The sequence below is a fragment of the Zingiber officinale genome, chromosome 7B, assembly GCF_018446385.1.
Source record: "Zingiber officinale cultivar Zhangliang chromosome 7B, Zo_v1.1, whole genome shotgun sequence".
In the NCBI taxonomy this organism is placed as follows: domain Eukaryota; kingdom Viridiplantae; phylum Streptophyta; class Magnoliopsida; order Zingiberales; family Zingiberaceae; genus Zingiber; species Zingiber officinale.
In genome coordinates this window covers 64,874,309-64,901,801 of record NC_055999.1, presented here as the reverse complement: position 1 = coordinate 64,901,801, position 27,493 = coordinate 64,874,309, and the positions used below count along the sequence as shown (strand labels likewise).

General features: G+C 36.2%; 2 protein-coding genes across 7 annotated transcripts; one reads left to right on the top strand and one right to left on the bottom strand.

The window, feature by feature from the left end:
- Nucleotides 1-3,492: 3,492 nt before the first annotated feature.
- Nucleotides 3,493-8,748, top strand: LOC122005908 (bZIP transcription factor 1-B-like). 5 transcript variants are annotated; one of them, XM_042561157.1, is made up of 13 exons: nucleotides 3,493-4,154; nucleotides 4,269-4,328; nucleotides 4,444-4,530; nucleotides 5,118-5,201; nucleotides 5,312-5,371; nucleotides 5,452-5,621; nucleotides 5,733-5,781; nucleotides 7,227-7,269; nucleotides 7,333-7,610; nucleotides 7,924-8,001; nucleotides 8,087-8,212; nucleotides 8,277-8,370; nucleotides 8,440-8,748. In XM_042561157.1, exons 1-13 carry the CDS (start codon nucleotides 4,104-4,106, stop codon nucleotides 8,604-8,606), a joined length of 1,347 nt encoding a protein of 448 aa, XP_042417091.1. In that variant the 5' UTR covers nucleotides 3,493-4,103; the 3' UTR covers nucleotides 8,607-8,748. The 5 variants fall into 5 exon arrangements, with proteins under 5 accessions (XP_042417091.1, XP_042417090.1, XP_042417092.1 ...); XM_042561156.1 differs by having other exon boundaries at nucleotides 3,494-4,154; nucleotides 4,263-4,328; XM_042561158.1 differs by having other exon boundaries at nucleotides 3,495-4,154; nucleotides 4,263-4,328; nucleotides 7,333-7,574.
- Nucleotides 8,749-10,313: 1,565 nt separating this feature from the next.
- On the bottom strand, nucleotides 10,314-23,582 carry LOC122005907. 2 transcript variants are annotated; one of them, XM_042561154.1, is made up of 18 exons: nucleotides 23,090-23,580; nucleotides 21,349-21,407; nucleotides 21,146-21,277; nucleotides 20,876-21,016; nucleotides 19,125-19,181; nucleotides 17,624-17,718; nucleotides 16,736-16,868; nucleotides 15,873-16,049; nucleotides 15,264-15,457; nucleotides 15,053-15,119; nucleotides 14,245-14,378; nucleotides 13,831-13,897; nucleotides 13,303-13,365; nucleotides 12,977-13,212; nucleotides 12,766-12,892; nucleotides 12,361-12,453; nucleotides 11,415-11,615; nucleotides 10,314-10,803 (listed from the first exon to the last, which is right to left on the bottom strand). In XM_042561154.1, exons 1-18 carry the CDS (start codon nucleotides 23,448-23,450, stop codon nucleotides 10,510-10,512), a joined length of 2,631 nt encoding a protein of 876 aa, XP_042417088.1. In that variant the 5' UTR covers nucleotides 23,451-23,580; the 3' UTR covers nucleotides 10,314-10,509. The 2 variants fall into 2 exon arrangements, with proteins under 2 accessions (XP_042417088.1, XP_042417089.1); XM_042561155.1 differs by lacking the exon at nucleotides 11,415-11,615 and having other exon boundaries at nucleotides 23,090-23,582.
- Nucleotides 23,583-27,493: the final 3,911 nt, after the last annotated feature.

Genomic DNA, 27,493 nt, shown 5'->3' with positions numbered 1-27,493 from the left:
TTCGATTGTTTATTTTAATGGTTGCTACTCATAATTGACTTTTACATCAACTTGATATCAAAAATATTTTTCTTCATTGTGATCTTCAAGAGGAGGTGTATATGGAGCAACCTTCTGGGTTTGTTGCTTAGGGGGACTCAAGGCAAGTTTGTCGTCTTCGGAAAGTTTTGTATGGTTTGAAACAAAGTCCTCGTGCTTGGTTTGGAAAATTTAGTCAAGTTGTTGAAAAATTTGATATGATTAAGAGCAAGTCTGGCCATTCTATATTTTATAAATAGTCAGTAACTGGTATCATTCTATTAGTTGTGTATGTGGATGATATATTATCACTGAAGTGATATTACGAGAATCTCATATCTTAAATCTTTCCTTTATATGAAAGACTTGGGAGTGCTAAAATATTTCCGAGGTATGAGGGATAAAAAAGGTATATTCCTATCTCAGAAAAAATATGTTCTCGACTTGTTAACTGAGACAAGAAAATTGGGAGCAAAGCCTTGTAGTGCTCCAATGACGCAGAATATGCATCTCACAAGAGAAGGGGAACTATTTGAACATTCTGAGAGATATCGAAGGTTGGTTGGGAAGTTGAATTAACTTACCATAACTCGTCCGGATATTGCATATTTGGTTAATATTATCAGTTAGTTTATGTCATTTCCAATCGTTCATCATTGGGTAGCATTAAAACAAATTTTGTGTTATTTGAAGGGAGCACCCGGATGAGGTATCGTATATAAAAATCATGGGTACACTCAAATTGAATGTTTTTCGAATGTAGATTGGGCATGTTCTAAAATGGATAGAAGATCTACTTCAGGTTATTGTATTTTTGTTAGAGGAAATTTAGTCTTATGGAAGAATAAGAAGTAAAACGTTATGTCACGATCTAGTATAAAGTCATAATATAGTGCTATGGCACAGTCTGTGTGAGATAATATGGATATATCAACTCTTGACTGAAGTAGGACTTAAATTTTATCAGTAAAATTGTGGTGTGATAACCAAGCTACTCTTCATATCGTATTGAATCCTATGTTTCATGAGCGAACTAAGAACATTGAAATTGATTGTCATTTCGTTCATGAGAAAATTCAACAAAACTTAATTTCTATAATATATATGAAGACTGAAGAACAACTCGGGGACATCTTTACAAAAGCTTTAAGTGGGGTTTAAGTTGATTGTCTTTGTAATAAGTTAGGTATTATTAACATCTGTGCTCCAATTTGAGGGAGAGTATTATATATAATAATTTCCATATTTATATGTAATATTTGTTACCATATTATATCTATATATTAGGTAATATATATAGGTCAATTAGATAAATTTATTAATTAGTCTAATTATAGTTTCCTAACATAGATGGTAGTTATATAAATACATGTCTACTCTTTAATGAAGTACACACTCTTTTGTGTCTCAAAATAACACATTCTATTGTGATTTCACAATAGACTAGGAATTGAATAGAATAAGAATTTTGTAGTTTTATTCGTCTAAAAGAATAGAGATGAGGTAACATTTTTATATTTTGATTTCTAGGTATATTATGAAGTATAAACCATGAATGATATTAATAATGAGAAAATAATAAGTTATTTAGCTTGCACAATCTGCTCGATTTGATCCAGTCGATCTACTTTGCTTGTTCAATCTGATTGGTTGCTGTAGCTCTTTGGTTTGCTGTCTGGCCCTTCAAGCTCGGCTAACTCATTCATCTTTTCCAATTCACCTTGCCTAATATGTTTGACTTTGAATGCCTCAATTTATTTGTCCCCTCGACTGGCATGCTTGCCCTGCTATTCTTTCCCACCTCCCATGGTTGCCCGGTTTGAACTTGCTAGGTCCTTTTGGGACAGTCTAGTAATTAGCGTATGAAATGCTGTCAATTTAAGATCTGAGATTCAAATTTCGACATAGCTGAAGTAACGTCAGTCACTATTCTAAGAGCAAGTAACCACATGTGATTTATTTTTTCCGTATTGGTCCTGGAATGGATTGATAAGGATGCTAGAGGTGAGTATAGTTGTCTTTTGCCAACTCGATTTGAACTTGCTAGGCTTGTTTGGCTGATTGGATTAAGTCCATCCTCTTGCTCGGCGGAGCAACTCCTTGGGTTTGCTTTGCTCATTCACAACATATTTTATTTAGTGACAATTTTATAAATAGCTAGTCGGAGAATCACAATTCAATAACAATTAGTATTGTGATTATTTTATAACAAAAAAAAACAATTTCACTATCTTCTGTGAGAGTAATTTTTTTATTTAAGGAGATTCTTTTTACATTTATAACAAACTCAACCTCAACCAACTTCATCATTTTATTCAAAAGGAAATGAGCACGTACACACCCAAAAAAAAAAAAAAAAATACTATATGAACTTTATAAGTAAAGGTGATCAAGTTGTAAATTTTTTTTGATAAAAGCTGTGACTTCTGAAAGGATAGAAAAGTTTAAGAAAGTTGTAACTTTCGAAAAGATGGAAAAGTTTTAGGCTCAACTAAAGATTACAAATCCATCAAGGAGTAATTGAAAATTGAGAATTAAAAAGTTCATTTATAACCTCTGAGTGCATGCATCTAAATCAATGTTAGAGATTGCAACCATTTAGACTCTGTGTCTTCCTACACAATTTATGAAGGTAATGCTTTTTTTGTTAACTAAAAGCAAAAATCTTTTTCGAAATTCATGTTAAAGTGCTCAGATATTCTTATCATAAAATTGTTATTTAATCATAGCAGGTCATGTGGAGGGATGACAATGAAATAAGATTTAAAAACTTCCTTAAAATTCTTAAATCATTTTTTTTCTGAAAGACTAAGCCGTAAATATCCAAATAAATATAAATGTTGTTTCTTTAGCAATTTGCCATTAATATGGTTGAACCTTTCAGGTTGACTGACGAGAATGAAGCTTTTAGATGACATCAGTCGCTTTACTTATAATAATCGTTTTCTCCAGATTGGTTCCTTGTTTGGCTTACGACAACAGCACGGCGTCGGCAAGCTGACCGCACAAACCGCCACTATCTCTCCACCAACAAATTGCTGGGCTTCGCAGGTGATTTCGACGTTTCACCCACATGTTATATATCAATTTTTTTTTACCGACAATTTCAATCCGGTTTTCAAATGGATGGAAGCGGTTTGAATTTGATTAATTATATTTTTTATCCGCGGGTATTTTTAAGTGAGGGGAAGGGACGTTTAGGCTCAGTGGTTAATGCAGTTTGCATTTGAATGGAGCTGGGGGACCGGTTTTTCTCCTCCGTCCGTGTTAGACGAGCGTTTTATCTTTTGCACAATAACCCTTAATATTATATAAATTTATTTGTTTGTTAATTTTAATAATTTTTATTTTATTTATAAATTTGATAAGAAGTTTGTTAATATGGATATTATTTATGAATATTATTTTATGAATAATTTATAATAATAATAATAATAATTTGAAAGGTTAACAAAAGTCGGCAGTGGATGAAGGAGCAGACAACCAAAGTCGAGATGAAAAAGGTCCCTTCCTCTCTTTGCCGTTGGATTCCCACTTTGCCTTTTGCCATTTGCTGCTCTGCCCTTCCTTCCTCCTCGGTCCTCACTGCCTCCTCTCTCTCTTTCCCTCTACGATCAGCCAATGGGGTCGCTCTGCCCAGCATCTGCCGTGTGGTCTGTCGGCTCCTGATCTCGCTTCCGTCTCCGGTGCTGCCGGAGACATCGTTCTCTTCCGTGTAATGATTGCCCACGTCTTTGAAAAGGGTCCGAATGTGCCTCTCTAGAAAAAAAAAAAAACTATTCTTTTTCGCAGCCAGAGATCCTGTTTCATTGAGGTTTCTCCTCTCGTAGAGTTTTTTTTACTTTTCAGTGAAAGATTTGATTTTTGGTAGTGTGGAGTCTAGAACGAGTTAGGGTTTCGGAGCGAGATCTGAGCCAAAATTGAGTGACTTTTGTTTTTGCTGATGACTACTGAAAATTGTCGGGCATTTTTTTTTTCCTGTTTTGAAGTGCTTGAGTGATGGTTTTTGAGAGAAGCAGAGGAGAATATAAATAGGGAAACGAGTGTGTGACCACTGACAGTTAGAAGGGAACCTCGGTTAGAAGATGGGTGGAAGCGAGACTGATAGCAAGGTGCCAAAAACATCTGCTTCGCAGGTGCCATATTTTGCCTTTGCGGTTGTAAATTGTTGGGCCTTCTTGTTTGAATCTATAGCTAACTTTTAGACTTGTAAGTCTCTTTTGTTGTTTTTTTTTTCCATCCAGGAGCAGCCACCAGCTACAAGCTCCAGCCACTCTGCAGCAGCCTACCCAGATTGGCCTGGATTTCAGGTGATAGTGGAAACTTTTTATTGTCTGAATTGTTGCATCCGTGAGCTTCTACTTGAAAACTTGTGGGTGGTCTTCAGATCCCATCATGCGATTCTCAATAATTTTGTTTGAATAGGCATACTCGCCTATTCCTCCGCCTGGTTTCTTCCATTCCCCAGTGGTGTCAAGTCCTCAAGCTCATCCCTATATATGGGGGCCTCAGGTGTTTCTTTTCTTTTCTTTCTTTGGAAGCTTCAATTCTGCTGTTATTCCTCTTGTTTTTTATTTCAACCTGGTAAGGCTTTTAGTTGCTAGTTACCTTGTGTTTCTTTCCATGTTTATGGTGTTCAAATATCTGCAAACTGCTGAAGTGACTTAACAAGAATAATCTTGCAAGAGCATTTCATGTATGCTCAGCTATAGCCGCCTATGATGTTCCAATATCTGTACTAGTTCAAATTTTCAGTTGGTGAACTGAGCACCACATCTTGTGTTTTATACCGTTACCATTATTAACATGAACAAAAATGAAAATATTCTGAACAGCATTAAGAATGACATGTGAGGCATTCATGGTTATGTATGTCTGGAGCAAGTTTATTGCAGAGTTTTTCCTTCTCATTTGATCTCTTTCCTTGTTGACTTGTGGACTTTGATGCACATTGGTTTTTTTTCTTCAAATTATAGCCTGTGTTGTTTGTTAAAGTATAGATGTTTAGGCATGTTAAATAGTTTGAAATCTTGTAGTAGAGGATTGCCTTTCTCTGTCACATCGGTCAATTGTATTGATAATTCTCACTCTTTGTGTAGCACCTTATGCCACCTTATGGTACACCTCCACCTCCATATGTGATGTATCCTCATGGAATATATGCACATCCAACAATTCCACCGGTATGTCTACTAGGACATCACAAAATATGTGAATTTTAAGAAATAAAAAAAAAAGGGTTTCTCCATCTATGGCTCCATTATAGTTTTGTTTAAAACTAATATCTGTTCAGGGTTCACAGCCGTTCAGTCCCTATGGTCTGCCTTCTCTAAATGGAAATGCTGAAGTTTGTGTGAGTTCCTAGCTTATGCATGTCAAATTTTGCTAGTGAAGGGTAGAGAATCATGTACCACATCTTTCCATTTCTTACAGGGAAATATGCCTCCTAGTGCTGAAGGAGATGCGAAATCATCTGAGGAAAAGGAAAAGAAACCAATTCGAAGATTGAAGGGAAGTCTTGGAAGTTTGAATATGATAACAGGACAAAACAACACCGACATGGATAAGCTATCAGGAGGAGCTAATGGAGTCTTATCTCATGGGTAACAATATCTTTAATTGATTGTATCATGATGAGATTTTCTTGCATCAAGTATATTACTCCTTTTAGTTTGGATAGTTCTTCCACTGATTTCAATCTCTTCTTGTGCCAGTGAAAGTGGAAGTGTAGATTCAAGTGAAGGCAGCGATGCTAATTCTCAGGTGTGTTATTCCTCTAATAATTGCTAAATTTTTATGGAATTTGACATAAGCATTTCAGTTTAAGGTTTCATGTTTCTCAGTATATATTAGAATATTGGTGATAACTGAGAATTGTCTCAGCACCAGTAGTGACATGTAGCATATCCATTTATAGAAATTTGTTTTTCCTATTATTCTGGGCAATAATGGTATTTGTCTTATTAATTATCGTTGTTTCTGTACTGATCTAACATCTTCGCAAATAAATGCTTAAATTCTTTGACTAGTCGACATCTATTAATCGCCATGTCGTTTCACATAATCTTAGCTATATTATGAATTTTGCAGTCAATAATGTTATCTGCACGATATTCATACAATTTAAACTTTGTCTAACTGGTAATTGTGGTGCTGGCATCATGTCACATATATAATGGATTTTGAAGTCTCAAATGCTGAATAGTCCTGCAGTAATTTGAATGAAAATTAGATATAATATCAATTAGCTTAACTAAGTTTTTGTTTTTCTCTTTCAGTAGTTGTACATTATGGTCACTGTGAACTGCAACATTTTTAAACTGCCCATTTGGTAGAACACTGGCTTTTGTGGAGTCTTCCAAGTTCAAGTTTTAACAAGTCAAAGTCACTTTTACAGACTTTTTCTCAAGCTAAAATTTAATTCCCAGTTATCTATCGCATTAGACATCCCATTTTAATATGAATTCTTGCCTTATATTACTTTCTCAAGGTTAACATGAACGCATTGAATTTAATATAAGACTGACACTGGTGAATGGAGAATGAGCCACCTGCATTGTAAGATATTGCCCGTACTTTGATTTGTTCATAAGAAAGACGAGCCATTATTTGACCTTGGAGCAACATTCACTTGCTTTCAAAAAGCGTTGTGCAGTTTTAGTAATGAATTAAAATCAAATCCATTGAAACTAATCTCTAGCCATGAGGATGTTTTCTATATCTTTTTAGAACCTACTGCTCATCTTCTTTCGTGCTTTTCTTTCCCCCAAAATTTGGCCGGTTACCACTTGATTTTTCATAAGATATGAATTCTCTCTCATAATATTGTTTAAAAATTAAATGCCATAAGTTTAAATATCTATTCTCTCGCCTATGTTATAGCAAAAGGGGGATTACGCTCACCCCAGGCGTCCCTCACAGTCCGTTCCTAGGTTATATGAAGGGAGGTAAACCACGGGGTTAGCTTATAGCCCACCGCCGAGTTGGCAAAGGGGTGGGACGGGTTTTCTTTCCCCGCGGATGCATGAGTCCGTCGAAAATTGATCTCTTGCCCCATGGTAGCAAGTATGTCACCCCTCTAGCCAACTGGGCGTCTCGTGGGGACTATTCTCTCGCCTATGTACTTTCTAAGCTGATTGCTGATGATGCCCCATATATTGTGTAATTATCGGTAGGCCATGTATTAATGTTGTGATAAACTTCTATAGGATTCGGAACCAAAGACAGGTGGCACACAGAAGCCTTTGGATGGTAAACCTAGTTATCTTAATGAACTTTACTTACGATGGAGGCTTTAACCATATCTTATTGCAGAAACAACTAGGAATGGCACAACTTCCATAGATACTACACCATCACACACGACATCATATCCGACAATGCCATTAATGCCTTTGTTAGCCACTGGAGTGCCTGGAGCTGTTCCTGGTCCTACGACAAACTTGAATATAGGAATGGACTACTGGGTTGCTCCAGTTTCGTCTGCCATAGCTCCAACTGGGAAGATATCTGCTACAGCAGTCACAGGATCAACAATCCCTGGCACACTTGTCGGAGTAAGTGGAAAGGTTCCATCAGAGCTATGGCTACAGGTTTTTTCTCTGCATTTCTTTATCATGTCGACAAACAATCTTTTTACCTAAAATTTGAAAAAAAAAAAGGGGGTAAGTTATGTGTTTTTCGGTTGAACCAAAATGTTTGATGATGTTATCGCACTTCTGTTCCTTGAGTGAAGATTTGAACTTTGATCGAGGTAATTACTTATTTTCTCATCTCGAAATTATTGTTCATTCCTCCTTGTCATATGCACAGTAAAGTTTTGCTTCTGCTTTTCCAAGTCTATCATTTCTGTCTGATTCACAGTGTGTTTAGAAACCAATTCTAATAGTTGTGTCGTCGATTAAGGATGAAAGAGAACTAAAGAGGCAGAGACGGAAGCAGTCAAACAGGGAATCAGCACGTCGTTCTAGGTTGCGCAAGCAGGTACACAACACATCTGCCTGCAATCGAATGAGACTCCTAGAAGTAAATATGTGGGTAGTTATTGATTTCAAATTCCTTTCTACAGGCAGAATACGGAGAACTGGCTCAGCATGTGGATGTTCTGAAAGAGGAGAATACAACTCTTAGAGCCGAACTCGACAATGTTAAGAAAGAATACGATGAACTTCTTACCCAAAATGCTTCTCTTAAGGTAATCAAATTGTTTGTGTCATCATGCTAAATGCAAGTAGGATCACTGATAATATTTCTTACAGGAGAGAATGCAAGGAAAAGCCAGAGGACTATCTTCAGTAATCAATAACATCCAGATCGACTTAGATTCCGATCCACAATCTGTGAAGTCAGACTGTAAGCAGGGTGATCACTAACCTGCTTCAATAACATCAACTGAACTTAACCCTAACTAAACCTTGACAGCATCTCCGACTCATAGCGGAGTAGATAATCTGATGCGGGTTACTTATTTCATTCACTGCATCATCCATGTCATCAATACCGAATGCGGATTTGCCTCGATTGATCTTTTAGCAGTCAAGGCAGAGCATAAGCAAGCTGGCTCATCATTTAAGACTAAAGCCATGTAGTTTTTTTCATACCGAGTGAGATTGTAATTGCGAGTGACCATGCAACCTGACATATTCGATATGATATTACGATCGAGAAGTAGAATTACTATCAGCTACTGACTCGATTTATCCATTTTATTAAGTGTGAGCTTTTCGTAAAGGGATTGTTTGAAATAGTTCATCAGTAGCCTGCTTCTAAATCTTTGCACGTGAAAAGTTATTTTTCTTTGGTTGAAACTAAGTCAGCTTCACACTTTTGCAGATAACTTTTGATGTGGCTAGCTCCTTCGTGATTGGTATTTTACTAAAACACATTTCTAGGAAAGGTGTTTCGTGTATATTTTTCTGTTCGTATAATTCTTAGTTGTGAAAATTTTTTCCCTTTAAATTTAGTTTGCAATTATTTTGTGCTCTCAAAATCATGATTTTTGTCAGGTTGATTTATTCCTCGGGTTGAATTTGAATTTTTAAGTGAACAAAAATTGTTTTTATTTTATTTTAAATCTTGTTAAACTGATCTATAAGTTAATTTTATGCAGTACATTTTATATCATTTTTATTATCTCGTGTGCAATGAAATTCATAGATTTATTAATATTTAAACCTTTAGCTAGTAAACGTAAGTACAAAGGTGTATTATTTTATTCTAAATTTTATTTATTAGTTTATGACACATTGTTTTAGAAATCATAAATAAATTTTGAAATATTTCAAACTGAAAATTTAAATTTTCATGTTTTTTTAATATGAATAAAAGTATTACTAAAAAAACTACTCGCATTCAACAGATCGGATTTTTTAATCTATTTTTTATGGATAAGGAGAGGATCCATAATTCAATTATGGTTGGATTGTGATCGTAATTCTTCATTACAATCTCCCTTAAATGGGAAGGTAAATATAGAAGGATCATAATTAATTACGACCGGATCAAATTACGAATCATAATTCAATCGTAATTGAATTGTAAATCGTTCTCATCCTCTAATCTAAAAAAGTGTACCTAAGGATCATTTCCACATTCATACACATTTATTCAGTGAAAATAAATTTTTAAAAATTCATCAATAACTTCTTAAAAATTCACAACATTGAAAAAAAATAATAAAAAAATCATCAGAATTTAAAATCCGAGACCTGTTTTTCAGAAATACGAGTATTTAAAGACTTTCATAACTTTTTTTTTTTCTGAAAAAGCTTCTAAAACATTCATATCATGTGGTCTTTGGAATCTCTTCATCATCTGTGAGTATAACTAACATTCCAAAAACTTTTCATAAATCTATTATTAAAGAAATCTAAAAATTTCATCGTAAATATAGTAATGCTTCTGCCCAGAGCAAAATTTTCACTCAATCTCTATTAAATAAATCAAATGAATTCCTTAGGTCAAACGGACCACTAACATAGAGAAATAAAATGAGCAATTGAAAGAGTAATATAGATCAATCAAATGCCAATAAAGAAAACTGGTCGAGTTAGGCTGAGCAAGCCAAACAAATTGAGAAGTTAGATAAAATAATCGGTCAACTGATGAAACTTATCAAGCATAAAATGAATCATCATTTTCTACAACCAAATAAATAAATAAAAAAGAATGAGCCATTCTCTTTTGCATTTCATTCTAGCCCCATTCGACAGTATCGAATGCACCCTAATTCCTTTCGTTTACTTACAAGTAGCAAGAATAGTTGGAATCCGACTTGCTACAAACAACTAGTGATGTTTATACAAATGGCAGCATCCACATCTGAACCAGCTTATATTGATTGCTTTATCAGTATTTACAACTTTTGTTTCCTCCAATATCAAATTTGTACAAGAGCTTAATATTTGCTAATCTAGTTTACTGAATGATTTGGACGAATGAGGATACAATGTGACCTTCATTTAGAGGGAAATTTTGACATCGTACTAATACTTACATTCTCACTTCAATAATATCGCCATCCTTCAGCTGGGTATGAGGCAACACGAGCTGTCCATTCACCCGCACGAGCTTCCCGTCCAGGCCTATCCTTCTAGCTGCATCAGCAGCAGTGCTACCAGATTTCATTCTCATTATCTCACCATGCGGCCAGCGTATAATCGCAACTTCGCCAAGACCTGTGTGGTTTGATTCACTGTACAAGCTAGATCGACGGTTCTTCTCCCGCAAAGCTGCTTGATTCAACACTTGTTCTTCCCATTGAAGCATCGCACGAAGAAAATGAACCTTCATTGATAATAAACCAAGTGAGCACAGTGTGATAGGAGAAACTATGTGACGTAATCGCAAGGTCGTGTTTACTTGAGACAAATGAAGCCAAAGTAGAGGATAAGAGTAAAGGATCAAAGATTGCATGCCTACTTTAGAAGAGATAGCACAGGAAGATGAAGGGAGTAATTTTGAGTTTTTCCTCATTTGGTTCCGTCCAAAAGTGGTAGGAAGGTTAGGAAGAGTGGAAGTGTTTGAAAAGACTAGTTTAACCTTGTAATTGTAGAGAACAACAAAATTAAGGGGATGTTTTCGTTATTTATCTTATCTCCATTTTCTCATCTCCCTTTCGCTTCTTCCTCCTGACCCTAGCTGTCTTCTCTTTTCTCTTCTTCCTTAGAGTAGAGGGGACATAGTGGAAATGTTGTAGCCCTTTTCGAATTCATTGACAAAATTGACTGATGCTGGCTAGACATAAAAAAAATTACTCTACATGAAGAGGTTCCCCATCTAGACATGACAATTTTACTTTTTTTTTTAAAACAAAAAAGCATTACAAGACACAAAAACTGATGTGAAGCTACTACACATTCTATATAGATTTCAATATCTAGTTGATATTTACTAACCTTATTGGTGACCTCATCGTCGAGAAGAGCAGAGGTACTAGAATTGAAAGTAGATTTGTCAAAGTTGGAAACAGATGGAACGGCGACAAGCTCTTTTCCCTCGAATAGAGCAGAAACAACCATCCAGTACTCAGCTTCCTCTTGCTCCATTAAATCTATTATTTGGATATAAGTAGGTAATAGACGCTGGAACTGATCTTGCTGCAGAAGGAAAACAAGTTCTACAGTTAGGCAGATGTTAGCTTATTACAGATGTATTTTCATCCTCATATTGTGAATTTGTCATGGAAGAGAAATAATTGGTCCTTTCTCATATTTCAGGAAGCATTAACAGTGAAGGCAAAGCTAGCTAAAGAAAGTTTAGATAGTCTGAATTTGAAAAGGTCATTGCAATTATAGAATCAAGATTTCTAGAATGCCAAAGAAATTTTAATGCATCGATCAGTTAGAGAAATTGAGTTTTCGTTCTTTCTAATTACTGCAAAGCAAAATTCAATTGCTGTGTTGGAGTCTAATGCACTAAAAATCAAATATGAGGCATGTGTTAGAGAAAGATAGAGCAGAACTGAACTATTGATCTTCACTTCTCTTTTTTTAGATAATTCAGATATTCAGCTCTTCGAATCAACTAATTTTGAAGGTGAGAGATTTGGCCCACGGAAATTTCCCACCAACCACATGGATAAATTGGAAAGCACTCGCAAAGACCCATCCAAGTGGTCAGATTTCTTAGGTTTGTCATCCCACTAGAGAAATATACCTACAGTGTGCGCTGCAGCTGGGCTTCAAATCTAAAATTATTGATTAACTGCTTGGAGGGCCTAACCACTACACCATAGTCCAGGGGCAAACTATTGATCTTCACGAACTCACATGACTTGATCATTCTTGTATTCTTTGTCTAGATTCATGATGCTAAATAAAAGTAAGTTTATGTGAGTTTCACCTTATGAAATATCCCATCTCGGCATAATGTATACTTCTCAAGGCATGTGCACCAGTCACCATGTCCTGGTGCAAACCACCATTGCTCAGAAACCTACAAAACGTTGAGTTTTAAAGAAGAAAATAACAATGAACTTTCAAAACAAATAACGTCACACCAAAAACCAACTTTACTAAAGATAATTTTAAGTTAAAAATTAAACCAAATTGACAAACTGCATTAACAATTTATGTTTTCCACTTAGGAAGTTTTTTTCTGAATTGAATAAAAAGGATAGATAACTATTTTTCTGTGACTAGCACCATACAAGGTCAGATTTTGTGATACCTATGCACACTGATAGTGTACGTCCTATCTTTTCCAAATTCAGGACAAAGATAAGGGAAAAAATACCACAAACCTAACCTTTTTATAAAGCTTTGCAAAAATTTCCCAGCGGTTCATTTGAGAAGAACTTCGTCTGTCAGCTACAGCTTCAGAAGCTTCAAGAAAGCTCACAGCAATAAGTAGCTCTCTTCCATCATTATCTATGCTGGAATAGACATGTCACATGATAGCGTTAGAAGTGAAAGAATGTACAAATAGAAACTCAAGATAAAAAAAGGAGACACTGTACTTGACAACCACAGCTGCAAGAAGTTGACTCCCCTCTACCCTTAGGACAGGATGGCCGGTTTTAATAGCACTGTACTTCCAGGAACTCTCATCTTGAGCATACACTTCATGCTCTGAAATGTTTGTTTGATAGGGAGAGAGAGTAGCAGCGGAATCACTAGTATTGATGTGGTCCACCTTGTTCTCCTTGTATAACCAATGAGCAGCAAGTCCAAATTCTGCATGTTCATGCATTCGCTACTTGGGAAAATAGGAAGTGTCAAAATTATAGCAAATTATCAATTTTAACAAAATGTTGTTAATAATGTACATATGAATGAGTTATACCTGTGTTCTAATTTGAACCTCCAAAGGTGTGTTATCAGGACCTTGCACAGCTGTATGAAGAGACTAAAAGGAATTTAAATAAAAAATGTGTAAGATTGAGAAAGGTACAATCTGGATTTTTTAAGAAAACGTTTGATTATTTTATTGCATTCAGCTTTCATGAAACCTCTTATTCACTTAGTTAACTACCCAAAATCAATGTCAAACAAATCCTACATGCAAGTTAAATCAAATATAAATGAGCCATGGACATACACTCCAGAGAATAATGGAGGTATCTGTTGTATCATTATCATTCGCAGAAATGAGCATCAACTATTAAATACCTCAGGGGTCAGAACTGTGCAATTTATCTATATAAAAACCTATAAGATATGACTGTATAATATAATGATTTTATCAATAGAAGTTCACATCTAGAAGAATGGACTGCTCAATGTAATTTTTAAAGCTTGTTGAGAAGTACTATGCAGAATTGCAGTTGATTAACTAAATCTAACATTAAGATATAAATTTAACAAAATTTACCTGATAACCACTAGGCTTAGGATTGATAATATAGTCATCAAATTCACCATCAATTGGAGTCCAGAGCCTGTAGGAAGGTGGAAGATTTAAAAAGTTATCAATAAACCATGTCCAACAGTTACTAGAATGTGAAAATCTATTTAAACAAATTTAAACATGTCCAATAACATTTTTAAAAAATGATGACTTAATAAGACTCATGAAAAAGTTATCAAGACAGCAAAGTAACAAATGAAGACTAAAAATGAAAAAAGGAAACATTAGATAATGATCTTGGAGAAGAGTGGGAGTTCATATTAGCTATATATGAATTAGTGAGTACCAGAACTCACACTTTTCATATAAATTTTCAAGTGCTTGATACAATACAAAATAACATAGATGGTTTAGCAGGCAAGTAATTTTATAACTTACTTATGTACGATTTCAAGAAGGTAGTAGCAGTTCTTGACAGCAGGTCCATGCAGCTTCCCATTTTGATCTCCGACAATTACCCTTAGTGCACGAGCATCATAGATTTGCTTGATGCCAACACCTTTCCGTCTCATCTTTTTGAAAATAGGAAAAAGAAAAATGATAACTAATTTATAACAGGAAACTTGACTAGAAAAAGTAATGGTTGGAATTAATTGGTTACAGTTAAATAGAAGTGTTGACATGTCAAATCCATTTTGATTTTGGCATGCACATGGAGTGGAGAAACTAACATGTAAAAACGATAGTTGTCCTGAGACAAGCATTACAGAGCATAATGATTTATTTGGTCAAATATTTGTTGGAAACACTATCAGAAATAGCGTACATGGAAGGTAATAAGTGATCTTATTTTGTTATTGTATAAAAATTGCTTGGCAGCATTCCAAGAAACTTAAGGAATAAATTACTCCAATTATAGTTGGGACGCAAGGCTCAATGTTTTAACTATACACTCTCTGAACTATCTGAGGTAGGATAAATCTTATAAAGAACACAGCTTCACCAACTTATTGTATGTCTATCAAAATACATCCATGTACATCCATAGATTGGTCATTTCCAATTCTTCATCCTTATAATACTAAACTATGAAGATAACTGATAGAAATCAAGAAAAATACTGGAGGAATAAGAAAAGTTATACAATGCATCAAAAAGGTCACATGCACACTTGTAGAGGAATTTTTTACAAAGGAAAAGAAAGAAAATGTGCTTACTCAAGATCTATAATCAGACATGGATGTACCTTGGAATAGACACTATACAAGCTTTTGAGCCGACTAGATAAAGATACCTCCATTCCTGGTATGTAGCTGAGCAGTAAAGAATGTTACTATCTAGTTAGATAATGCACTAGGATATGACAAAATCCATGCATAAATTTGAATGGACGAAATAATTAAATACATCAGAAAACACAAACCAGTTAGTCATACTATAACAGAAACAAATCTTACGAGGTGGATATATGCAACTCTCTTTCAAGTGCTTCCTCACAAACTGCTAAAGATGATAAAGCAATAACAGAGTCACTGATACCCTTGGTTATCCCATCAGGTGATTCTGATAATTTCCTCAGATTATTAAGAAAGTTAGCGCGCTTTCTCCTGTCCAGCAATAGATCGAAAGGCAGGACAGCTTGTAGAAGATCCTGTAGGTACAACACTAACTGTTAATGTAAGTTAGAATTTACTGTGAAGAAAAATGGCTGTAGAAGACCTAAAAGTATACTATGTGTGCTTCAAGAAACTTACAATGTTTGACTTCATTTTTTGTAGTAAAATACTTTACAAAAATGCACTTATCAAATATTAGTGCAAATTACATAGGACGACCAAAGTTTCTAGTGAACAAAAGTATCAAAAGGAAAAAAAAATATTAATAGAACATGCAAAGTCAGATAGCTAGATTATTTTAACATCAAAACTCTATACAATAGTGTCTAGTTGGTACATATGGCCCCACATATTGTACATCTACAACTTCGCTTTGAAGTTTCAAGTTGTTTGTCAGAAGCATCACATCCAGAACTTATTAATTCCTGTAATCCATAGTTTCATACTTACCTTCATATTTTCTCCTTCATTGGTTTCAACAGGCCAGTTTTCAGGTAATATTGTGCAGTCATCTTTTGAGTGGGGAAGAAGGTCGGCCTTTGTAGAGAGTTTCCGTAACTGTCGAACTTTATTACCTGGAGCCCACATTGAGGCAAGCTCAGCTCGTATCATCCTGAATGTTTGTGGCTGCACAAGATTAAGATAGGGTATTATAACATTAAGCCATTTAGAATACCTACTGAATTATGTAAGAAGTAAATTTGAGATTACAAAATCACATCATGGTGTATCTCACCACAATTAGCCACAAAAATCACTTCCAGCACAGAAGAGATTTAATTTGATATGAAACTCTTTAAATAATAGAAGGAAAAAACATGTTACCATATTTAGTCTACTCTGAAGATTGGTAGAGAACAAGTTGATTCTTTCCAGGGTGCTCAATTTTTATCTTACAGGAATTGTGAGTCTTCTTGTTATTTTATGTTACTTGTATGTACATGACTTGCCCTGGACATACTAGCATGTCATTATACTTCATATTGTCTGGCTCATATTATTGTCTTGGCAGTTCCACATATAGTTGGCACGACAAGAAGAGAAAACTTTGTTTTTGTATTGGATTCCAGCAACAGTTGCACAGGAATTAGGGGTGTTTTATGTTGGATTCCAGTAATAGTTGGTTTTAAACACATGGGATTCCAAGTAAAAGAAAGCATGAATGCTTTGAGTACACAAACAAAAATATAAAGTGTGAAAATTGAGACAAAACTATCGTAATTATGTGCAGTTGGGAGATTTATCAACTCAGCAATCCCTTTTTGAATACTTCGCGATTCCAAAATGCATATTAATAAAAATAAATAACAGACCTGAAGGACTGCAAAGCATAAATCCTCCAGTTCAGCTTTTAAAGCCCAAACACCTAATCTAGATGCAAGAGAACACCAAACTGCCAATGTCTCTTGGGCAACTGCTTGAGCTTTGGGCGTTGACAAAGCATAGCTGAAAGAATCAACAAAAACTGAAAAACTTGAGTACAATAACGAGTATTGCTTGAGATATCTGGGACAAAAAAGAATCAAACATGATTCCAAATTCCTCTAGACGAATTGACTTTGACCAGATGTTTATGACATGACAAAGACTTGAATACATGGCATAAGCCAGAACGAGAGAAAATAGACTTCAACATCACAAATTTTGCAATGTTGAAAATTCTACAAGGTGTAAGAGGAGAAATCTGTTCTATAAAATTATTTACCTCGGCCAATGAATAAAATTGATCTATCAGCAAGAATAGTTCCTTCATATCTAGAAGAATGGATTATGCGTATTCAGCATGCATGGCTAATAATCCTTCCCCGAGACCCCGCATGGCAGGAGCTTCGTGCACCTGCCCTTTTTTTAGCATGCATGGCAAGTAAGTGCACTCAATGAATCCCATGTTCATTTGACTAATAAAACATCCTCCCTTCTCCCCACAATGGCCAAAATGTGTATGGGCAACAAAGACATATGGCACAAAGTGATACACATCCAGGGAGAGTGGAACTCAAGCTACCATGCAATTTATCCCATCTTACAATATGAAAACTAAATTGAGCCATACACGGTAGAAATATTCTAATTGATAGCTCCATTGGCCTACCATGTCCACAAAAGAGGACAAAGAAGTGAAGTGAAAAGGAACCATTAACATGTTAGCACAAGAAGCATTTGGAACAAAATTTAAGAACAATGTCTAGTAAAAAACCTACATTGTTCGCATGTTATGCAAACGATCTGCCAACTTGATGAGGACAACACGTGGATCATCAACCATTCCCAAAAGCATAACACGTAGGTTATTCGCCTGCAAGATAGGTTAAGATGCTAAACAACTTTGTAATATATCAAAGAGATCAATAGGCTAAACAATGTAGGTTGACATGTATTTCAAATGTCAAGTTAAAGATCACAATCATAGCATCAAGAAATGCATCGTACAATACTACAATAACAATGGATTATTATATATATTTCTTATTATTTTTTTATGATTATTGTGTGCATATGCATGTGCACATGGCCGTGTGGATACTTGTGCAAGCTCTTCCTTCACTACTAGAGTTGCCTAGTCCAAGATTCCAAGTACATTTCCTACTAAAATTAATTAGAAATAGAGCAATGCAACATAAAGATTGTAAAAGATAGAGCATTCCTTTACACTGAAAATCATGGTGTGTTTCTTACAGTGGAAAGACTTGGGGAAAGAAAGAAAGGATCAGGAAAGTGGGGTAAGAGAAGGGTTTTCCTATATTTCTTTGGAAAGAAGGGGAGGAAGAGAAGAGAATTTTTTTCTCTCTTCATTTTCCCTATCTGGCTTCTGTTCAAATTGGGTGGGAAGTGACCATAACCAACTATGACAAGTAGTTTTAAAAGAAATAATATAAAATATTTATCAATACTTAATTTAGTATATTTTTGTATTCTTTTATGTTTTTGAAAAGTGAAATCGCTAAGATAACTTCCTTGCCCTTTCTTTCCCTCCAAGGATACAATGTGAAGAAAATTATACATGTTTCTTTCCCCTTCAAGGAACAAGATGTAGAAATCACTCTACCACAGCTCTACCACTGACTTTCTTTCCCTAAGGACATTTCTTTTGACCCCATTATCCATCACTCCTGAGAAATACAACCTTAGAGTATAGCAACTTGCTAGTTGCCATGATACAAAGGCAAAGAATTAAGAAAAAATAGGTAAAATTGTGTCTTCGTGTACACTAGAAAATTTAGCTTCTCAAAATAAAACAAGAATGCAAGTATAGTGGAAATATAAATTATAAATAAGACTAGGAAACTCCTATGGAAACTAATCCGAAATAAGCCAGTTTATCTAAACCTTCATCTTTTGAGGTTTGAACAAGCATCTAGAACAAAGTGACATAAGAAAAAAACATCCTCAAGTTAATAGGAACGCTTGAGTTTCTATGTCATTTTTACAATAGAACTAAATACAATGTTCAAAGAGAATCTACCTGTATATTCATGGAATAGAAAACAACCCAATGTGCATGGTACCCAAATTTTCAGAAAGAAGACTATCTTAAAATGTATAATATTTCAGATTGAAAATAGTTTGTGGTACTAATAAATGCAATACATTACAAAACACAAAAACCATCTTCCATGATGAAGATTAAGTAGAATTCCAGAACTTAAAACTTCATATTCCCTAGGCAAAAGAATGCATATGTAGGAGACAAGCATACGTCACCTCTTCAGAACTAAGGGTATTTTGATTTATGCTTTCACGTCGATGTCTTCGCAGCAGCTGCACAGCACAGATGCTGATAATAAGCAAGAAGTAAAAAAAAAAAAAAATCTCTGCAACACAGGATCCAGGAAGGGCAACTCCTGAACGAGACGGGTGTACTTAAATTGGTGTTAGAATCATAACAGGCCAAATTGTTGCTAGATACAATAAGTTCAGGTTCCCTAGCCAAGATAACAAAGTAACATAGGTTGTAGCTACATCAGTTTTTAAATACCACAGTCCAACAAGTGTCAAAAATGATTGTACATGCATGTGTATAGGTATTAAATACCAACATAATTTATTTGCTCAAGATGGATCAACTTAATTTCTGCTTCACACTACAAGGCACCGCTGAATATACAAATTAGATACCACCATGGTCAACTTGAAGAACATATTTACAAAAAATCCATGGCTCAGTTTAAGGATTTTCAAGTTAGTATTGTTCATTATAATGTAAACAGATGTGGTGCACCTACTCACTCAGTCACTCTAGCATACATTCTAATTTGAACGCAGTCTGAACTCTCCTGGGGAATAAACGGAGTATGCAGAGAAAATCCAGAATGTATCTTAATTATATCTAAATTCTAAAAATAAAATAAATGGTATCATAAAGTTTGGATGGTATTTTATGGATTTTCTCTCTATTTTAAATCGAAGGAAATTCATGACCTCCAATTTAACCATCAAAAGAAGAAAAAAATCAACAAAGAAGTTCATTGACACGATATTCAAGCCCAATCGATTATATTAATGCATGGAAAATATATAATTGAAATTTAATGAGCATATGAATGAGGCTTATCAGTTCTAGCCAAGGTCGAGTAGACACATCACAGATTCATGTTTCTTTATATAAGTTTGTTAAACATCTAACATGTGAAAACATGTGGCAGCAAGGTTTACAACTTTAGTTTTATCCAAGGTGGCTAACAAAAAGTCTGCCCCGGCAGATGGTCTTCTTTTGATTTTTTTCACCTTTCCAAAGGCGATGTACATACATGGGGATGTGAAACACTTAATGGTATGTTACTGAAGCCTTAAGCTCGTGTAAGAAAAACCCTACCAGTGTTATTTGAAAGGTTTCAGAGGCTATGAAGGCAAAATAACCCCATAACTGGTGTACCTGTCTGGACTCGTGCTTTTTTATTTCACTCTAAGAAGTAATCCTAAGAAGTTTTGCCTAATACAATCACTTGCCTCAGATTGAATAGACAAATAACACACACCACATAAACTTCTTTGACCATTTTGAAATACAGTCAAACCATCAAATCACCATGTTGATATGCAACTCTAACCTTTTGGTTAGGTAGTGCAAAATTGCCTACATTTTATTCCCATTAAAAGTCATATGGGTTATTGTGCAGTATAAGATTAGTTGCATTGCACAAATGTTGGAAATGACATTTTTAAACTTTTCTTCAACAAATAGATATCATAAATACAATTAATTAAATCAATAGTCATCGAGCTTAACTTCACTACTTTCTCAATTCAGCACTTCTATTTTTGTATCAATATTCAAAACAAACTTTGAAATATCTTTTCAGCACTTGAAAAGTGATATTAATAGTCATGTACATTTTAGCAAGTTCTCCTGCATTTAATGCCATCAGTGTCCAAGGGGTATGTATAAAATATAATGTAAAACGTGACAAATATTTACATTTTCTTAAAAAAAAATCAATGATATAGTGGCATGCCTGGTTTATATAGCTTAGTTTTGAAACACCAGCAACCAAATGTGCCACATCATCACCAAACTCTCCCTCAATAGTCCTGAAGTTTTCTAGTGTGTCATCAATTACATCGTGTAGTATGCCAGCTACAACTGTGTTTACTGCCTGCAATAGATTCACTATTAATCAGTACAGACAAAAGAAAGAACCAATGACAATTGCACATCTAAAATAAGTATAGATCCTTGATGTAGAGACTAAGCATGACTAGAGCCATCAAAGGAATCTATATACCCTGTCTCCGCCCATTGGGACTAAAGCGGCTAAAATCTTTCCGGTATGAATGCAATGCGTAACATAAGGCTCTCCTGTTTTCCTAAATTGAGTTAAATGTGCTTTGCTAGCAAATGCAATAGCTTTCTGCACCTGGAGAAACAAACAAAGGAAAATTATGAAGAATCTAGATAACAAATGTACTAGAAGCTCAGACAGAAAACCTTTATTTCTTTAAAGATTGGGTATTCTGTTACATCTACTCCTTCTAGTATTTGAGAATCTGCATCAAAGAATAGAATTAGGAAATCCGGCAGTGTGTAAAAGGGGAAAAAGAAAATACCATTACAGACAACAGGGTTTCATGCTTCATAATTAGATACGAAATTAATTTGTATTCGTTTCACGACCAGAAAATTTATTAACTACTTTTTGAAACAAATAATGTGCAATGCTTCTTAATTTCAGGTCATGCCAGGAACTCTAACAACGCTTTTAATTTTCAAGATTGTTGCATCACATGTGCTAGGACCTAGCAGTACCATAGAACATCAAGATGTTTACATTGGTAAATTCCAAAAGAGATATTAGAACATATTGCTGATGAAAGTGTGAAAACTAGTCCCAGGTTTGCACAGTCTGTAATGCAATGATTTCATGTCCAACACAATTATCAGTTTTCTTTGCATCTTATGGTTAAGATATTTCAAATACACTTATCAATACCACTCAATAGAAGAAAAAACTATTTCTTTATCTGTATTAAACTTCAAATTTATCAAAAAAGTAGTGACTGGGGTCTTTAAAGCTGTAGTTAACTAAAACAAACCAGTATAGATATTTGTTAGAGCATATACTATATGTCCTTCCAAATGCTAATTTATTACATTCAAGTTTCTTTTAGAGTTTAGAAAATGACAAATGATAGGTTTCTCTTCTTCCACTGGTCTCACTCAACATCTCAGACTAGAAAATCCGAAACAGAAAGACCAATTAATCGATTGAAATTTGAAACAATTGGTTCTGATAAAGGAATTTAGGTCAAAACCTCTCAATGATTCAGATTTTAAGTTTGGTTCATGTTGAAGATAGGATGGTCCACACCCATACTCTCAAATATTCAAGGATGGCTTCCCTTGATTTGGTACATGTTGAAGCTAGGATGGTCCACGTCCATAGTCTCGAATAAACAATCATGGCTGTCCTTGAAGTCTATAATTGAGAGGGTGTGCCCCTCCCAAGTAACTAGTCATTTTAGTACAAAATATGCTCTCACTTCAGCATCGTTTTAGAGTCAAAATCATGCCTCTAAGTCATGATGGCCATGAGGGGACATGCTGGACCTAGGATGTTCCAAACCAACAATCCCACAAGGACCGATGCAGTAGTTTATGGAGGAGGTTGAAGCTAGGATTTTCCATTTCCATAGGTCCACAAAGAAGAATGTAGCAGTTTAGTCTCTATATACCAAGAGGATGCCCCTCTCCCAACTGATTATTCCATTTTTTTGATAAGAATGAATTTCACCCCATTTCAATAGTGTTTATTCTGGTCTAAGCATGGACAATAACAATATAGGTGTATTGGGTTAGAGTGATAATATTAAAAAGCTTGAGCAGAACAGAAATATCAATAAATGACTGTATATTGCTATGAAATTGTAGGTATAGAACCAATGTGCATCAATCCTTTGTCATATTAATATGAACCATGGTATTAAGCCAACCAAATTAAACACTCTCATCCTTTATCAGTTGATTTTCGTCAGATTGTGCTTCTCCAATTTCAGTCCCATTCTTGTAAATACACGAATGGGCATTTGAATTCTCAAGCTCAATGGCACTCCATAACCAATAGAGTGGAATATCGAACTAGAGAGCAAGGAAGTAATCCCATTTCCACAACAACACCGAGATCAAAAAGAGTAACTAGGCAAACCAAAAGATGGGAGAAAGGGAACCGCACCGGGTCGCTGTTCCACCCTCGGCCACAAGAAATCGACCTTGGTGGAGAGGCACGCGCCGGACGCGATGGCGACGGCTGTCACGGCTACCTGCGCGAGCGTTGACCCCACCGCTGCGTGCGCCGCCCCGGTACCGCCAGCGGCCTCGGCCGCGGCGGCTATCGCGTTTCCCGCGGCCAGGACGGTCCCAATCGGGGGAGGAGAGGCAGCGATCCGAGCGGCGACGTGATCGAGGACGCAGCGGATTCGAGGGGCGCCGCAGCCACGCAGCGCGGCCGGCAGGAGGGCGTGACGGGAGCTCCGGAGGCGCATCATAGCGGGGCGGTTCCGCAGAGGACTGCCCAGTCCGGCGCAGGCCGACATGGTAGATCCAGATCTCTAGGGCTCGACGCTCGCCTCGCTCGCCCTCATCCGCACCTCCTTCGAGACGCGATGACGAAGGCGGTCGGTGACGGTGGTTGAGTGTGTGGTGGGGAAGAAAGAGAGAGCGAGTAGGCCGTAGAGTAAAACTAAGTAGATTTCACTTTAGCACCCTGATATTTTCGAAATTCTTATATTCATCCCCCAGTAGTACAATAAATTTGCATTATAAATCCTGCAATAACACGTAAAAATAAATAAGTTTAATATTTTTTAAAATTTAATAAAATTAAAACTATTGTTGATTATCAATTTAGTAAAAAATTATTTAAATTTATCAAAAATATTTTTTTAATTACGATATTAGCTATGTAATTGCTATAATAATTTCAAAATTATTTTTACTGAATTTAAATAATTTTATTCAAATTGATAACAATGCTCTATATATAATATTTTTAAATCAATTAGAGTAATTGTATTTTAAAATAACGGTATTTTTTACGATAGAAAATATACTAAGTATTATTTGAATATTAAAAAACTCTTTTTGACAAAAAAAAAAAAGATAATAAAAATAATTTTATTATTTGTAAAACTAGGTATCTAAATTTTGTCCGATTAATCATAAATATAGATGGTCTTCACTCTTGATTGGCTTATTAGGTAGTAGGTATCCAAGTACAATTTGTATACACTTTTATCTCTAAAATATTCATCCCTATTAATAAGGATGGATCCAAGAATTATAATTTATCCCGGCTAAAAAAAATTAAGGGTGTTTGATAGGTGGATTTAGGAGGCTGGAATGAGAATGAAATATATTTCATTTTCATTCTTGGTGTTTGGTAAATGGGAATTGGAATTAAAATAAGTGTTTGATACCTTTGATTTTATAACCCTTCTTCCTTAGGTTATCACTAAATTCATTCCTCCTCATTTCTTCCTCTCTTTTTTTCCGGATAGCCCAATCCCAAGTCGCCCGAGCCTTTTCTCCTCCTGAGCCTCTTCTCTGCACAAGCGTCTTCTCTGTCGCTGTTTTTCCTCATCCGCTCAAGCCTCTTCCATTCTTCTCCTCCTTCTCTTCCTCTCGGTCGCACCCTCTTTTTTATCCACCTTTCTTCTTGGTGCCTATTTCTCCTACTCCTCCCTGCTCGATCATCCGAGCTGTTGCCATCGAAGCTACTTCTCCCCCTTCCTCCTCTTGCCTTTCTTCTACCCTCTTCCCCTTCTCTTCCACCTCCCAACTGAAGTTTCCTCTGTAGGATTGAGAAGCGTTAGAGAGAGGTAAATAGTGCTCGTGGCTTTTTCACTCGTTTCAACAGTTCGAGTAAAAATGTAGTGGAAATATGAAATAAAGCAGAAGCAAAACAAGCGCTAACACTTTTCTTTTACTTAGTTCGGAGCATGTGACGACTCCTACTCCAAGGCTTACACTCGTTGAGTGTTTACTTTGGCCAATTCATTATCAATCCGGAAATTACAAGTACAATAATTAAAGTACAATAATTGAAATTATACCGACAACTATAAATAAGGAATTTCGGGCTTCCAGTTGTCGAAGTTGTGTTACAGCTTCGTCAAATTGTCTTTTGAGCAGCATGCAGTATAAAGATTATGAAGAACAAGTGTATTTCAGCACCTGCTCGAGACTGGCTTAAATAGCCTGCTGAAGGCGCCTTCAGCCTCCATGGAAGTTGTTAGGGCCATTTGGTGCTAAGGGGGGTGAATAGCTCGTTGCGCTTTAGTTGCTTGCTCCATGATGATGATTTACAACGGATAGTCTTCACAACAAGCTCACAATGCTAACAATAGAATTTACTTGATATCCACCTCAAGAAGAGGTGACTAATTCAAGGATCCACACGCGACACACACTTCACTAATCAAAACACTCCTTCTCAGAAACTACCGAAGGAGGAGAAGTCATGTACAAACTCTTAATACAAGAAGAAAGAAAAGGGAAGCAAATATAAGTAAGATCTTACCAGATTTATAGTATGAAAACCTAACCCTAGCTTCTTCTTTTTGTGTGGAATGCCTCTTGATCTTGGAAGTGCAGCAACCCTTTGCTCCAAGAAAGCTTCAAGAACTGGCATGATTCTCTGAGAGTGATCGCTGGTAGTAGAGTGAAAGAACTTCGGAGAAGACGCTCGCCAATGGCTTTATCTTGCGCAGTGGTTGTCTCCCAATCGATCGGTTGATCGATTGGGGAGGTTGAATCGATCGGTTGATCGATTGGGGAGGTTGAATCGATCGGTTGATCGATTCAGCCTTCATCTGTGTTCTCTGAAAAACGCTTGAATCGATCGACGGATCGATTCAAGCTTTCTCGCGATTGTGCAAGAAAAATCAGCCCCTAATTGATCGACCGATCGATTAGATGTGCCCGATCGATCGGCTAATCGATTGGGAAGCGTTCTGTGCCTGTAATAAAGGCTCCTAATTGATCGACGGATCGATTAGGCCGCTGCTTGTTGCAGCACAATGCCAATCGATTGGTTGATCGATTGGTCTCCCCTTGACTTGCTTAAACTAAGTCTAGGGTCCCCAAACTCAACATCCGACCAACTATGACCTGTTGGAACCTCATCCCTAGCATCCGGTCAACCTTGACCTGCTATGACTCCTTCACCAAGTGTTCGGTCAATCTCTTTGACCCACTTGGACTTTTCTCCTTGTGCCAAGTGTCTGGTCAACCTTGACCCACTTGGACTTACCGTCTTATGTCAAGTGTCCGATCCTCCATGACCCACTTGGAGTTCCACCATATGTCCGGTCACCCTTGACCCATATGGATTTCCTCTTACCAAGTATCCGGTCAATCCTTTAACCTACTTGGACTTCCCAACACCAGGTGTTTGGTCAATTTTGACCCACCTGGCTTTCCACGTGCTTGGCTTCACTCACCAGGACTTTCACCTAGCTTCACTCACTAGGATTTTCACCTTCCTTCACTCACTAGGATTTTCCTTTGGCTGGCTTCAATCACTAGGACTTTAACACTGTTTGGCTTCATTCACCGGGATTTTCATCTAGCTTCACTTACCAAGACTTTCCAACTGCCTAACCTCTAGTTAGGACTTTCCTAGTTAAATATCCGGTCAGCCTTAACCCACTTAACTCTTCTTCACACCAATCTGGTCAAATCCTAACCAGAGGAGCATTGCACCAGCAATCTCCTCAATCGGACGATTGCACCTACAATCTCCACGTATTGTCAAACATTGAAACTAAAACACCAAGACTCAGGCTTGAGCCAACTCAAGCCTAATCAACCTGGTCAACCTTGATCCAGGGGATATTGCACCAATAATCTTCCCCTTTTTTATGTTTGACAATACCTTTAAGTTAGGTTAATCCATAGCCCCAACTTCTTCCTCATGCCAAAGCATGAATGAGGGTTCCTTCATTTTCTCCCTTTCCTAAAAGGCAAACTCCCTCTTGAAGTAATGAAGGCATAGTACAGACCCTGCATTCTCCCCCTAACTTTCCTAGAGGGGCAAAAACTTAACTTAAACCCTACATTCTCCTCCTATTATCACACATAAAAAACTTTCCCCCTGAAAAGTTACCCAACGTTGTTCACAACCTCACATGTTGTTCACAACACCATAATGAAGGTCTTATACCCTTCATTGTATTCAATGTTCATTCATGAGCATTAACTGTTTTATAAACACAATGAAGATCTCATACCCTTCATTATATCTAATGCTCACCCTTAAGCATATACAACTATACAATGAAGATATCCACTCTCCATTGTTTCCTAATGCTCAACCTTGAGCATTTGTCCAAAAGAAGGATATACCACCTTCCACATCTTCGGAAAATAATTTCTATGTCTTTAAAGAGTAGCTCTACCTAAAGACGTGCTCGAAACTTTTGTCATTGCATCAACAATGACTTGGAATCCCTAAATCTTTAGGAAACCCAACATTTGAAGTTTTGAGGTTCAAAATTCAATATTGAAACCAAACCTCAACCTAAACTTCAACTTAGTCTTCCCTAACCAATCTTGTAATACCCCGGTTCTGAGATTC

What these genes read in the sequence shown, in the direction of transcription:
- LOC122005908 (XM_042561156.1), top strand. Translation starts at nt 4,104, where the DNA reads ATGGGTGGAAGCGAGACTGATAGCAAGGTGCCAAAAACATCTGCTTCG. An exon ending in ATGGAAATGCTGAAGTTTGT is followed by an intron (nt 5,372 to 5,451) that starts GTGAGTTCCTAG and finishes CATTTCTTACAG; the next exon opens with GGAAATATGCCTCCTAGTGC. An exon ending in CACACAGAAGCCTTTGGATG is followed by an intron (nt 7,270 to 7,332) that starts GTAAACCTAGTT and finishes ATCTTATTGCAG; the next exon opens with AAACAACTAGGAATGGCACA.
- LOC122005907 (XM_042561154.1), bottom strand. Translation starts at nt 23,450, where the DNA reads ATGTCGGCCTGCGCCGGACTGGGCAGTCCTCTGCGGAACCGCCCCGCT. An exon ending in AACTAAGCTATATAAACCAG is followed by an intron (nt 19,182 to 20,875) that starts GCATGCCACTAT and finishes TGTGCTGTGCAG; the next exon opens with CTGCTGCGAAGACATCGACG. An exon ending in GAGTTGCATATATCCACCTC is followed by an intron (nt 15,120 to 15,263) that starts GTAAGATTTGTT and finishes TTTACTGCTCAG; the next exon opens with CTACATACCAGGAATGGAGG.